Source organism: Tubulanus polymorphus, chromosome 4, assembly GCF_964204645.1.
Source record: "Tubulanus polymorphus chromosome 4, tnTubPoly1.2, whole genome shotgun sequence".
NCBI lineage: Eukaryota > Metazoa > Nemertea > Palaeonemertea > Tubulaniformes > Tubulanidae > Tubulanus > Tubulanus polymorphus.
In genome coordinates, this window is record NC_134028.1 from 13,182,595 (window position 1) to 13,198,477 (window position 15,883).

Sequence of the window (15,883 nt, forward strand, 5' to 3'; positions counted from 1 at the left end):
CCATCACACACGACTGCATGGTGATTCATCATGAATATACATGGTAGTGCGTTTTCCCCACTGACTCAAATAGACACTTTCCACGCTCCTGGTGAGACGATTTCTATACATGAAGTGAGCGAAGTTTATGAAACAATTTATTTTCGTAAATTGAACAATTTCCAAGATTCACTTCCCTCCTTCCCAGTTTTCCCTATTGCCCTTCTATAAAATTCACTGCTTTTCACAGCTGGCCACGACGAACCCTGGCAATTGAATCATTTGCAGTTTCCAAGAAAACTTTAACTCGACCACGCACAAGGCGCTTTTCATATACATGCAGAGATCAATACACATAGCAGCGAGTATATGTGTCAGGCACGTACGTAAGGCATGAATGTACGTAAAAGGGCATGTGTGCGTCCATAACGAAATGTAGTTCCAAGACCAAATAAATAACTAAATTGATAAATAAGCAACGGATTCTGATGAAATTCAATAGGGTTAGAGCTAATATTACTGCATTTAATGTTTAAAAGTTCCGACAGAAACTAAGCCTCGTTTGTACCAAAGTTTCATATCAAGAATGTCGATTGTTAGCGAAACTCCCATTCTGACGAGGAAGGTGATTCATGGAGGAATGGCCAGGTTGATTAAAACTCTGATGAGACTGAGAGTTCTTATTATAAGGGACCAGGAGCTAGCAGAAGCCCGAGGCTGAGAGGACTGGTAGGGGCTGACAAGTAGACCAGTACCTCGCCTATTGAGATGGACTTGGTCTGGGAGGAAGATGTCAGTAGAGACATGCGAAAGATCACGATGCAGCGGTACAACCTGGCAAGAAAAGGTTTTGAGGCGGTCGTTAAATTCCATTGCACGAGACAAATAGTTTGGGTTTGGGCAGAACCTGAATTACATGGATAATATCAGAACAGGTAGATATTAGGTCAACTAAGGTGGTTATCACATACTTGGAGGTATACATGTTTCAGTTTGGCATTGGGTGGTAAACTATTGACAAAGTTCAGAGCACCCTGGATATTCTTTGTATCTCTACCTAGAGTTTTAATTAAACAATAAAGACCAGGGAGAATCGAAGCTGGCCGCAGAAACCATGTATGTGAGTTACCTATGATCAGGACTTCAGCGGAATTTATAATACTCGAATTCAGTTTAGTCGTAGACGTGGATGATCTATCAATAGTGTTGAAAGGTCCATGAGGGCAGCGCTAGTGAGTTCATGGGCTCAACATCATCCTTTGAGGACATGATGTGTGTGGTTGGCTTTGAGAGATCGGACGCAAGTTCCCCACACTTATCTTCCAGCTTTTTTATCGTGGAGCGACTGACGTTAAGGTCCCTCTCAAGGGTGTGAACACAATTTCCTAATGTAAGGTTATGGTCCAGGAGGGCATGCTTTTGCCCTAACAAATCATTGCGTTTACCACAAAGTTTTTCACGGCAGGATATCAGCAGAGGTTGTAGACGTGGAATTGTTTGGTATTGACAAATTGTTTGTGGAACAGTATTGGGGAATCGGCACTGAACGTTCAGTCTCTAATGTGTCACAGCTGAAAACATGCGTATTGGGATCATTTCCAACAAAGTCATAGGCAGTAGCCAAATCGTAGATTCTCTGGTTGCAGGGCCCCCAAGAAACCTTTTAAAGAGGCTTGGCATCTTTCCCAGTCCAGATTAATGCCGGGCCTATGGCCTCTCGCAACAGCTTAGTATGATTGCTTCTTCTGCTTGTTGTTGATGTTGTTGTTTGCAGGCGCCATCTTGTTTTGGGAGTACTCCACTTTATGCACAATGACAATGTTGTTCGTATAAAATTTTCTATGAAATACCCCATCTTCCTATATTGGAAAATATTTTGAATGCTTCATCATCAGGTACCATCGACCAAAATTTTGAAAGTCTTCAATGTTTTCTACTTGAAAATCACAGTTTAGAAGTATTCTATGAAATTCAATTCACTAAACCTCAGTTTGTTATCTTGAAATGCCTGGCAGCATCTTAGACACTGAGGAAGTGCTTGCTTTTCTGACACTTTAAAGAAATTTTTGCAAACTGCTGAACCACTGACCTGAGATCCAGATACACGAGGTGAAATTTCCTTCGCAGGTGATTGAAATTCACCATTTGATTCCTATTAAAAACATGAGTACATGTAGTTACATTATCTCACAATGACACCACTTACATCCGTATGATCGCAAGCAAGTGTTCATAGCACACCTCAGCAAGGTGGGTGACATTCCATTTTACTCAGGCCAATGGATTAAACCTATCAGAAATTAGCTTTCCCACTCTTCCGAAAAGGCTGCCACAGTGGACATCTTGAATTTCTTCACTCATCAAATAACATGCGATTTCTTCTTAACTCAGTTTGTGTAATGGGGTAGGTCCATGGATGTAACTTATCGAAAATAAGCTTTCTCTCATCAAATATGGCTGCCATGGGGGACATATTGCATTTATTGTTAGTGTTCTCTATAAACATAAAATAACATAAAATTTCTTCTTGGTTAATGTAATGGGGTAGACACATGGATGAAACCTATCTAAAATTTGCTTTCCCACTCTTCCAAAACGGCTGCCACAGCGGACATGTTGAATTTCTTGATAGCGCTCTACACTCATTAAATAACATGTGATTTCTTCCTAACATGGTTTGTGTAAGGGGGAAGGCGCATGGATATAACCTATCAAAAATAAGCATCCTCTCTCATCGAATATGGCCACTATGGCGGACATCTTGAATTTTTGTTAACGCTCTACACATCAAATGACATGTGATTTCTTTTAAACTTGGTTTGTGTAATAAAATAAATCATGGATCGAAAATTAGCCTTCTCAGTCTTCCAATATGGCCACCACAGCAGACAAATTGCATTTCTTGTTAGTGTTCTCTACACACATTAATTAACATACAATTTCTTTTACAATTGGTTTGTGAAATGGGGTAGGCCCATCGATGAAACCCATTAAAAATTAGCTCTCTTCTCCCATATGGCCACCACAGCGACATGTCAAATTTCTTGTTAGGGCTCTACACACATCAAATAAGAAGATGAGATTTCTTTTAAACTTAGCTTTTGTAATGGGGTAGCAGGGTTAGAATTTCAGAATTTGTTATCCACAGCAAGTAACTTTCAGACTTGCTGAGGATGGCAGAAGCAATCCTCAGCAAGTCTAGCTCTCACTACAGCAAGTGCCCAACTTGAAATCAATACCCGGTTATATATTCCATGAACATTGAGAACCAATTGTATATGATAGTCAATGTTATTTGGATACTTGAGTTAAACATTAAAATGTATATCAAATAACTTTAATTTTGTCAACAATATTCGTAAAAATTTAACACTAAAGATCAAATCATTGGAGACAGACTTGGGTCACAATTCATAATGACATGTGATTGAAATTAAATGAGTGGTGAAAAGATCAGGCCCTTCTAAAAATTATTGCAAGAACTTATAACATCTTTACATTTATTATAATCTATAATTTCTTAAAGATAGAATATGGCACTGTGCACAACTATCAAATTCTGGTAACTAGGCCCACTGTAGGAATGAAAATTGGGCCTACATGTAGTGGAAGCTTTTCAATTCAGATCAACATTCATGTTAAGGCCAAATAAAAAAAATCAGTTGTTTATCCTCCCCGCTTGACCCTACGAAAATTACACAACCCCATTTAAAAAAAAAATTGTTCATTGCATTCTATTTTGGTTCATATCAGAAATAATTGCCATAGCTAAACCATTTCGTGACGATTGTAGGACAGTGTAGCAGTAAACAAAATAATTTATCAATCGAGGAAGTGCGTTCACTGAATAACAAATTGACGTTAATATTCGGTTATGGAGCATACACAGCGTGGATTTCCAGTTAAAATTTTATGAGTCAATAAAGTTCTATGTATTGAGTTGTATTTGTATTGTTTGTGGTGCCACACTTCCAGTCGCATGAACAATGCCGCTCGCTTGGGATAAGCAAGAAGACTGTTCTGCAACACAGTTGGAGTTATGAAGAGTTAAAATAAAAATTGTTTCGATCGAAAACCTGCTTCATTTATCAATCGTATATCATTTACAACACTCGATCTACAATTAAAATTTAAAAAAAAAATTTTCACCCTACCAAAGTATTTTGAAAACTAGGGGTCCAGGGACACCATGCCCACTTGGGACACCATGCCCACTTGGGAAGTGGTTTCAAATGCTCAATGATCTAACAATTTCAATATTCAAAGCCCCCTGGTGACCATATACAAAAACCAATGACCTTGAAACTCACCACAATCATAGAACATGTCAGCAGCTACTGGATTGTGATAACAAAATATGCCTCCTTACCAATTTAATATGGAAATACTAAGTTATTCTCATAATTGGCTGATCAAAAATACCTGTCTCAGGCATAAAACATCCCTTTCCAAAGAATACCCATGAGCAATTGCAATGAGAAATGGCAAACCAGTAGGAAGCTACAGGACTCAGAATTCGGGCCAACATTGACATTTTTGGGCAATTCAAATATATACGTAAGATCAAGGTTATTGATCAAGGCATCTTCAAAATTTACCTCAAAAAGTTCAAAAACATGTAAAAAGTGCTGATTTTGACGAACAACAATGGCTGCCAGTCGACCATCTTGATTCTGACAGGGCCAGTTTTTGGGCTGAAGATGTGTCTAGGATAACCAAATATCAAGACATTACCTTGAAGCGTCTTCAAAACTTCCCAAAATAACTGGATTCCATCGACGGACGGACGGACAGACGACAAGTGAACGCAATAGCCCGGTGGGACTAAAGTCCCAAGTGGGCTAAAAAAGGACGATAAACAACGAATTTTTTATATTTGGCCTATAAGCAGTTGTTTTTGTTAGATTGCAGCACAAATAGTTGTTGGTGCTAGCAAGGTAGCAGCACCGTACAGCACACAGTTAAGGCATCAGCTGTTGAAACTTTTGATTTCATGTCAAACTTTTCAGATTTTTACAGAATTTTGATTACAAAATCTGGTGTCAGTGGTTGAAATTGTCAACAGCATTTTAAAGAAATTTAATAGACGGCATTTGAAGCCTTCGGTACAAAACTACATCAACGGCTATTTACTAATACATCGTTGGCAAAAGCTGTCGATTGCCGTCATTATATTCGAACCCTGGGTAGGCCCATGGATGAAACCCATCGAAAACAAAAATTTACTTTTAACATACTGGGCTGACATAAGTGGCGTTAGGTTCTGTAATTGACTTTTATCCCATCAGCCTTTGAGTGTTTTTCTATGATCAGGCCAGTTGCCCCACGCTTAACTGAGCATTATGCAATCATCAACAATATTACAACATGATCATTACACAAAATATCTGATACATGAGCCCCAAGGGGCACTATGGCCAGCCTGAGCTTTTCATAAAATGGCAAATGATGATGCATTCTGTGGGTTAAATTTGTCAAAATATACTCCAAGCTGAGAGTCAAAACCTAATAATTTACACAATACAATCGTAGAATACAAAAGTAGCACAGACGGCGACTGGATCTGGCAGGAACAAATACCTCAGATAAATCTTTTCCCTTGGTCTTATTGATTTTATTGCGGAATAGAATTGAATTTTCTGAAATTTGCTCAATAAAACAAAATTGAATTGGATTTGATGTTTTATTTGTTCAATAAAGTAAAATTGAATTGGATTTAATATTTTCTTGCGGAATAAAATTTGATTGAATTTGTAGTTTGAGCACACGGCTAATTAGCATATCAAGGTCATCTATCCGATTTAAGAAAAAGCTATTTTTCCCGGACTTTGCACAATGGTCAATGATATTTACTGTAGTGCTAATAAAAATATTCCTCCCAAAAACCAAATCAACTAAAGCTTTCACAGAAATCGATCTTGAAATACAACTTTAGATCTTAAAATAAAACCCAGAAGTAAAAAGGTCTAGATAAAGTTTTATCTCCTTCAGAAAAAAAGAAAACATTGGAAAAAGATGACCCTGATGTCAGTGCTCAGTGCAAAACTATTTCCCAAATTTTACTTGGAGGAGTTATAAACATTTCATCAATAAAGCGAAAATGGTGATTGTGAAACATATCGACCATAGATTTTCTAAAATTCCCGGAGTTAATGTATCATGATCAAATTGAACTGCCAGGAATCAAATTTTCAAAATTCCCAGATGTTTCCCATTATCATGTATGTGTAAAATTCATAATGTCCAGCCATATTGGAATAGCAACGAAGCTGATTTTTAATAGGTGAAATCCATGGACCTAGAAAATGATAGCTGCAAAACATTTTAAAAAATTGCAAGTAATTTGAAGAGTAAAGAGTGCTAGTAAGAGGAAAGGGCATGGTGTACACCGAGTAAAATAGAATGTCATGCCGCCCTACCAGGGTGACACAATAATATCAAATCTAAGAAAGGTCTACACATGTGTAGTAGCTTGCACTTTAATTTATTTAGGGCTGAAATGACTTTGTATTTGCCTGTGACCATATTGATGTGGCGGAGACATACTCCACATGCGAAGCAACTTCCAAAGTTCAAGATCAGTTCAAGTTCGATTGATTTTATTTCAAAACCTGTGTCAAATCAAAACAAAACACTGTAATAAGGAAATCATAAATTTGTGAATTGACAGAGAAACTATAACATGTACTTTGATTGACAGGTAACCAGCACATGGAATTAGCCGGCCATGCACCCAGCAGTTTCGACCACATCAATATAGTCACAGGCAAATGCCAAGGCATTTCATCCCTTGTTATTTTCATATAGTACGGCATTGTGACCGCCTGACACTGATCCTCAACATTTAATTGATTATCGGAACTTCAAAACAGATAAATTAATAATATCATCACAAGGTATTTCTGTGATATTTCAAATCTATCTTTAGTTTCAATTTAGCGCATTTTAAGGAGATTATCAACCACCTGGAAGTAAAATCCAAGCCCTGTGTCAGTTGGTGGACTATCTAATCAAAAACCTTGATAACTTGTTACATTAACCAATTCAGCTATTTTTCAGATTTCTCTGAAGAATGATTTCCTCAATCTATTGCCTCATAAGCTTATCCTAAAACATTTTCCATATGATCTAGGCATCAAAAATTAATTCATGAATAATTTTCAACAACGGCCTATTTGGGGAACCTATCTTACTGTTTATCTTCATAATGAAAACTTTTTGAATAGGTCTAACTCACGACAAGCATCATTAATTTGCGAATATGCTACTTCAAAGCACACTTGTTTGCTCAGTATGGCTGTAGTGCTGAGCGACAAAGTAAAATACCTTGTCAAATGAACTGACAAATATTCAACTATTACACGTTGATATGCTAAATTACGGAAATTAGAACAAGATACTTACTAACTGAGCCATCCTTTGAGCTAATTCACCAGCATCGATACCAGCTGCATTGCCATTCACAAGCCCCAATTTAGTCTTGCAACTCACCTATCAATGTAAAAAAAACCACAAGCATAAAAAGCCACACATTCATTCAAGGAAAAACCAATGCAGCTAAACTAGGGGTCCAGGGACCACCACGCCCACTCGGCGAGTGGTTGGAAATGCTCAACAAACAGAAAATTTCAATATTCAAAGCCCCCTGGTTAACGTATAAAGAAACAAATGACATTGAAACTCACCAAAATCATAGAATAGGTCACGAGCTACAATTTTGCGATTGATCGTGGTAACGAACCATTGGACCATGCCCAATTGGGAAGTGGTTTGAAATGCCCAGCAATCAAACAATTTTAATATTCAATGCCCCCAGGAGATAATATACTGTCACCAATGACATTGATACTCAACACAATCATAGAAAAGGTCACGAGTTACAATTTTGCAGTTGATTGTGAAAGCATAATATGCCAAGGTTTTAATATAATGTGAAATAAAGGACCAATGGTCCAGTAGCTCACCAGTGGTGTGAAGTAAAAGATTTGTCATGTATAGGCTACAAGTACACAAAAATTCATTCCATTGAAGAAAAGAAAAAATATACATGATGTATCAAAAACGACTTAATTTTGGTCAGTGATAACTGACTTTTAACGAGAATGAAATCTTCGAAAAATTTATTATGGGAATTTTTGTCTCAACAAATTAATGTTCATAATCATAGAATGACATATAAAACAACTAAAACTATGAGTGACCCGGCAAAGTGAGAGCCTGGGTTTCATCCGAGGTTTTTCATCATCATACGGCCCAATTAGGACAGAAGCTCCCAAGTTTATAGAAATTTGAGGCCAGTGCCGTTTACAGACGAAACAAAGTTTATCGACTGACATATTTTTTAATAATTCATAATAGGATGTGTAATTTTGGACAGTTAAAGATGCTGCATAAAAAAACGTGCTCAAATAAATCAAATTTTTGATACTTTATGGTTAATTTCTCAAAAATTGAAACCCACGGCTTTCAACTTTGTGCACCATAAAGAAAACCAAATTATGAAATATAGCTGCAAAGCAGCGATAATGGGTTTTCTGCACAGCCTTGTTCGCGTCGAATACGAATGCGTGTATGCCGACGCGGCTCCACCAGGCTATGAAAGGGAAGGGAATTTATAATCCTGTTCAACGGTCAACACGGTTTTATAAAATCAAGGTCTACAAACAGTCAATTGGGCTTACTTGTAACCATGGATGATTGGACCAGATGGTTATTTGACTATTTGATGGTTATTCTCTTTATGGATTTCAAAAAGCATTTGATAAGGCACTACATCAGCGATAACTTTACAAGCCTCTAGGAAATGGTATCAATGATGGGTCGCTTAAATGGCTCAGTCGTTTTCAACGATCGAAAACAGAATTGAAAACAGAAAATTATTGTCCTGAGAAAGGAAATTTTGTTCGAATATTGTTCTGTTCAATCAAGTAATAGAGGCCTACTTATTGTTCGAACTGAAAACCTTTCACTCCAATATAGAAAAAGCTATGGTATTGTTTGAACGAAAAACTTTTTGTCCCGACATAAAAAATTGTTGAGCGAAAACAATTCTGTTCGATCAAACAACTAATATTTTGTTCGAACGAAAAGTTTTTCAAATTTTTCAAAAAAAAGTTTTGTTCGAACCAACTTCAAATCAAAAACTAGATTTTTTATTGCAAATTTAGTTTGAAGTTCAATCCATGTGTCCGTTAATAAACACAACAGTTATATTGTGTTTGTTTGAAACAGTAAAGCGCGTTGGACCCCGATAAACACTTCAAGCGGCCTAGAACTGATCTTCTATCATCCGCAGTATTGAAAACACTGAATCCGAATATCAAGCGTGAGTTCAGCTTATATACAGGTATTTAGTGAATGACCTGGATGTGGATTTGTTAAAATCGATATGTACTGTGGGACAAATAGAATATTGATATATGAATGAAATCCGCGGCCGAATCACTGGTAGTAATAAATTCATTTATTTTGATACCTCGTCAACACTACAGCTTTTCTCCGCTGCATCTGTTCGGTGTGTTTAGTTTAGGCCTACGGCTGGCGCCAGTACTTAAATGATTCATCATAGTAAATATCCGGCAAATTTAGTAAAGGAAATTAGAATATTGTTTGATTAACTGTTTGAAGCCCGGGGCCAAATCCCTGGGAGTAATAAATTTATTAGTTTTTTATTTGATTCTCATGGCAAGGAGAACTTGCAGCGGATCCACAGAACGATGATGTAAAGACACACGTTCATTCATCGATCTTTACAGCTCGACGGTGCGTACAATATTTAGAGTAGTAAATATCCTGTGGATCGGTAAAGTGTAGCGATAGAGAAAATAGGTAATTGTTAAATTTGTCTCTTTATACTTGATTTAATAATGGAATTGACGAGCAGCCTGCGGTGGATTTCGGGATGACGACTCAGAAAAACATGTCGCCTCATTGAATGGGGTTCAATTTTTGATCTATACGATATGAAATAAAACGGATTTTATCGGAAACAGCGGTAAGGTAAGAAAGCCTTTGCAGTTTTGACATCTATTGTCAAATAATAATAATAAACACGCGAATGTCAATAGGGTTTTCTGTGATGTAACAGAAAACCCTAGATATATTTTTGCCTAATCCTTTCAATTCATCCATTAGTAGTGAAATTACAGGCTACTGAAGTTGTGTTTGAGTGTGCTAAAAATAGCTTTGAGCGTAGTGTAGTAAGCATACAAATGATTATCGATCAGCCAGACGGTTGACATAGGCTCGCTAACACGAGCCAAAAACTAAGTTATTGTACTAATCAACACTCCCTGGTGACCATATACAAACATCAATGACCTTGAAAGTCAACACAATCAAAGAACATATCACAAACTACAACATTGCAAATGATTGTGATTAAAAAAAATTCTTAAGACCAATATTTGGAAATAAGTTATTCTACTATTCAACATCCTCTAGTGACCATATACCAAAATCAATGTCCTTGAAACTCACAACAATAACAGAAAATTTCATGACCTACAACTATGCAATTGATTGTGGTTACAAAATATACATACAGGTACCAATGAATTCCAATTATACCAATTATGTACCAATTATGAATAGACAAATTGTTTATAATTCAATATTCAATTCTCCCTGGTGGCAAAAAAAAGAATTGGGTGATTCCAATTACATGTTAGGAGATGTATCTTTAGAATAATAATCAATTATTAAGACTATGAGTAAAAACCTGTTGATAAAAAACTTGTTCATTTCAGGGAAGAAGCAACCAATTGATTATTGGTCAGACATATAACATAAATGAATCATTGCTATCATTGCCTAAGCGCCGTGCGCTTCGGGTTCGGATCGTGAATCAATTGTCAGCCTAAGGAATTGATGAACGTGTAGAACCGGGCGAAGAGTGCCATAGGGGGGCAGTTAATGGAAATTTGAACGAATCAGAAGAACCACCTTGGTAATCATTGGTCGGACCAACCTCACCGGTAGCAACGCTGCTGTATTTAAGATGGCTGCCAAGTGCGTTTTAATTGGCTGATCAAAAATACCTATCTCACGTAATAAAGATCCCTTTCCAAAGAATACTGATCACAAATTTCAATGAAAAATGGCAAACCAGAATTTGGGCCAAAATTGATATTTTTGGGCACAAAAAAAGATCACAGGGCGGCCATCGAGTCCGATCGACCCAATTTTTCTTATGCTGATGGGCCCTTGGGGCATACATATATATATATACATATAAGAGCATGATTATTGAGCTTCTTCAAAATGTCCCTCGATTACTTCTAGTGCCTGGGGAACTGCGTTGGGTGCGAACGCAGCCCCCCCCCCACATAATCTCGAGTTAAAGAAAATTCCTCAGACTTAAATTTCAAGTCTCACTTCTCTCGCACTTGTTGACGTTCATTACTATGGTATAGATATAGACTGTTATCAATTTGCCAGTCCCCATAAATGAAGGATGAGACGAGACCTAATAACTAGGAGTCCAGGGACACTATGCCCACGTGGGAAGTGGTTTCAAATGCTCAATTATCTAACAATTTCAATATTCAACGCCCCTGGACCAATATACAACCAGAAAGAAACTTTCCATGATGGGTTTCAGTATTGACTTAGAACTTGAAAAGTGAATGGAAATAACTGTGTTGATGCGGCACATGTTTAAACCATACTATCAAAGTAAAACATCAGTAAATATCCTTACCATGGCCACCAGATACAGTCTGCTCTCGGCACAATCACCAAGAACCCATGGCATAGGCCAATAAACATGCTGTCCATTGGGTACATGCTTTACATCCATATTTCAACATGAGTGTCTTGAAACTGTTCACAGACTGAATGAACCTTAAGACCAACTGCTAGCTATACCCTGAGGGCCTATAGCTAGTCTTACGATTGACCAAGTGGAACAGGAAAACAATATTCACCAGCGGAAGAATGACAGTTACGCAAGTTTAGTTATGGACATTTTGGACTTGAAAATTTCAATGCCGTGAGGCTATGACATAAAACAACTAAAACTTATACATTAACTACTCGGGACAAACAAAATCAGAAGATGCTATATAAGTTTTTCAAATTTCAGGGCAGTACATATTAAACCAGGACAGCTGGTTACTGTTGAAATCAAGTTCAGCAACTGAGTGAATGTTGCTTTTAATAGTTTCATTCATGATAGCTTTTAATAGTAAAACAATTTAGGCCCAAGCTGAAAACGTTTTTAAATGTGACACCATGTCTTCGCATGACCATTCGACAATTAAAATGTGGGTCTGTTGATGCACGTCCGTGTGCACTCGGTAAAACCACTTTTCCATGGCAATCCAAATCGACACGCGTTGTGCACTAAGTATCAAGAATATCAAAATCATCAGTGTTGCAAACTAAATACAATATAGCCGGGCTCCAACGAGTGCTAACGTAAGGGCATAAAAATGACAGGTTCAATTGACGACACTTGATGCAATCTTTAATTACTTCTTAGCTTTGATCAAAACACGGATCTTGGGCATGTGGTGTTATCATAGCGGAAATAGTGGATGCACCGCTACCTGCCGTGGTGCGCTGATAATATTTCGGTGTTTGAATGATGTTTTTTTCAAACATGTACAAGCGTGTTCTGTGTTACACACACACAGCGAGTGTATTGAGCATCGCCGTAGAAACGCACTACAGCGACGTGAACTAAGGAGTAACGTTGATTATTTTATAACCAAATTTGAGCACTTATAAACATCAGAATCAAATAATAACCAAGCTGCACCATCTACACCAAGTACTGAATATATGTGCCAATTTACAGAAAAATCCGTCCACACAAATACCTCAAATCGTGTCATAAAGAAACATCCACAGACAGACAGACATGACAACGATGCCAATGACCTTGAAACTCTAGCCTAGGTACCAATATAATAAGGAAATACTAAGTTATTATACTATTCAGCGCCTCCTGGTGACCATATAGAATAACTAATTTCCTTAAAACTCACCACAATCATAGACGATGTCATTTGCTACAACTTTGCAATTGATTGTGGTAATATATTATGCATTGGTACAAATATAATACAGAAATACTAAGATATTGTATTATTCAATGCCCCCTGGTGGCCATATACAAAAACCAATGACCTTGAAACTCATCACAATCATAGAACACCTTATAAGCTACACTTATGCTACACTAATTCATTGTGGTAACAAAATATGCTTAGGGATCAATATAATGATTAAAAACTTTTTCCAACTACGAATGAGTACTGATGACACCAAGATGGCCGCCAATTGCGTCATAATTGGCTGATCAAAAATACCTGTCTCATGTATAAAACATCCCTTTCCAAAGGATACCCATCAGCAATTGCAATGAGAAATGGCCAACCAGTAGAAAGCTACAGGACTCAGAATTCGGGCCAAAATTGACATTTTGGGCACTAATAAGGTCATAGGACAGCCACCTTGAGTCCGATCGACCCAATCTTTGTTAACCTGATGGGCCCAGGGGAGATTCAAATAAAACGAAAGATCAAGGTAATTGATCAAAGCGTCTTCAAAATTTCCCTCCAAAAGTTCAAAAACGTGTTAAAAGTGCTGATTTTAGAGAACAACAATGGCTGCCAGTACGGATGGACGGACGAACGGACGACAGATGAAAAGTAAACGCAATAGCCCGCTGGGACTTAAGTCCGATAAGGGCTAAAAAATGGAATTTAATTTAGCAATACGGATCTTTTCCCGGCACTGAATCTACTTAGTATTTTGGGAAAGGTGCTGCCACTGTGATGAAAGGTTGAGTAGTGGGTTTTCCCCAAGAATGATAATATCTATTAATAAAGTTAGTAAAATTATCGTTTAAAAAGAAAATACAAAAAACAATTTCAATTTCATGTGCTTGACTGAAATAGATTGGGACACACCAATACAAACCAAATATCAACACATTCCATCAAAGCATGAAAAATTTTCAAAATAATTTGATTCGATTTTTCGATTCATAGATAGATCAATGAAAAGTGAATTCAGCCCACTATCAGGTTGGCTAAAAGCCATACCAAATAATACAGTACAGCCTAGAAGTAACATAACTCATAATGTGTCCGGTGTTCGTCAGAGATCGATGCGTTTTCGTTTTTGATAAAACGAAATAGAAATGCGAATCAAACCAGTTGCTACCGCGGTTCAAATTCAACGCATCAGGTGCGCCCACATCGAATGCACGTACGTATTAATAGAAGCTCCCTTCTTTTAGATTGCAACTTCTTTTATTTGGACGACTACTTGGTGAAATACATGCAGTAACATTATAAACTCCTAATAGGAGCATTCGAAAAGCTTAATTTTGTAACAAATATTCATCCCTTACGAGTGTCGAACGCATTCGGAACTAAACGAAAACCAATTACAAACGCGGTTCGAATGATATAAAACTAAAAGCAAACGAAAACTGAGTTAAGTTCTTTCTAGGCTGTACCATATGTTGTTGAACAGAAATTTCCATTGGTACTTACACTTTCGACAAGATTTGCACGATTGTACCCAATCAATTCTAAAAACTGTTGACGTGGATCTTTGTGAAAGTTAGTCTAAAACAGAATAATACCATTTAAGTTAGACGAAAGACTGAAAAACTGTTAGAACTCTCAGGGGCGGATCCAGTGCTGAATTTTGGCTGCCTGAAAAGGGCACATAATTCCCAATGTAACAGTCATTTTCAAAGGTTTTTCATGTTTTTTTGTGAGCGACCGGACACATGTATTTCCATTTACATTGTACTACTTTTCTGTGCATATTTGGTATCGATTGGTAGAGAAATGACTAGATAGCAAGATTTTTAGAACAAGAGGACCAAAGGTCATGTTCTATCTGTCAGGGAGATTCTTCTAAATTCCCCCAATTGAATGGATGACAATCCAATTTCTCTGATTAACAGTAACAAACATTTATTCAGCCATCTTGGCATTTATTGTTCATGCTAAAGCATGCATAACATTACAATTTTTGTAGCTAAAATTCGTATTTCCGAATAGTACTTCCCCAATTTGGTTTGATCGGCAATGCTCTTTCTATATGACCAGGCCCAGCGGTATTGCAATAAGCCACTGGAGATATCTGCCGTATTTTTAAACCATAGCAGACTCAAGAATACCGCTATGCAGGACAGGAGGGCGGAACTCCCACCATAGGAAAGGATAAGTACTATTCGGAAATACAGATTTTAGCTACAAAAATTGTAAGATTTCCTTAGGTCGATAGAAAAACCACAGCTCAATCGCAAGTCGCAAGGTAATTGGGAAAGAAGAGAGCACTTACCCAAGCACAGAATGGAACACTGTAGCATAAGGAAAACTGGTTGGTCACAGTGAGTGCGTCCAGCTCAGGGCCCCCACGAAAATAATACTGCAATAATAATACTCCCGAAACATGAGCTTAATCTATGTACACGAATACACAGCTCGTGATCCTGACTATGTAAACATAAAAAATTCTATGCTTAAGAGTTTGATCCGAAAGAACGGACACCTTGAGCTATAACAAGACCGAGTGAAGCTAATGAGCCTATCTGGACTGTGTCATCCGGTAAATAAAAGGACATCAAATTGGAAGGAGATTCCAATCCGAAAGAACTGACACCTTGAGCTATAACAACAGCACCGAGTGAAGCTAATGAGCCTAACTGGCCTGTAACATCCTGTAAATAAGAGGATGTAAAAGTGGAAGGAGGATTCCAAAAGGCCGTAGGAAAGGGCTGCGCAGGAAGTAGCCAAAGACCTCACCGGGTGAGAAACAACCCCCTCCAAGGAAAGATTCTCCCTAAATAAGATGTCCTTGATAAACGACGTGACCCAGGGAGCACAGAATCTTGAGAAATGTCACCTTTTAGGTGATCAAGAAGTGGAATAAA

At 37.6% G+C, this 15,883-nt stretch overlaps 1 protein-coding gene across 1 annotated transcript in view; it reads right to left on the reverse strand.

Annotated features, from left to right (window-relative positions):
* LOC141903491 (protein transport protein Sec31A-like) overlaps window positions 1–15,883 on the reverse strand; it is a 232,773-nt gene that overhangs the window by 126,876 nt on the left and 90,014 nt on the right. Inside the window, exons 13-15 of the mRNA XM_074791612.1 lie at window positions 14,490–14,564; window positions 7,384–7,470; window positions 2,069–2,131 (exon numbers count right to left, since the gene is read on the reverse strand). Coding sequence (XP_074647713.1) covers window positions 2,069–2,131; window positions 7,384–7,470; window positions 14,490–14,564 — 225 coding nt within the window. The remainder of the gene's footprint in view (window positions 1–2,068; window positions 2,132–7,383; window positions 7,471–14,489; window positions 14,565–15,883) is intronic.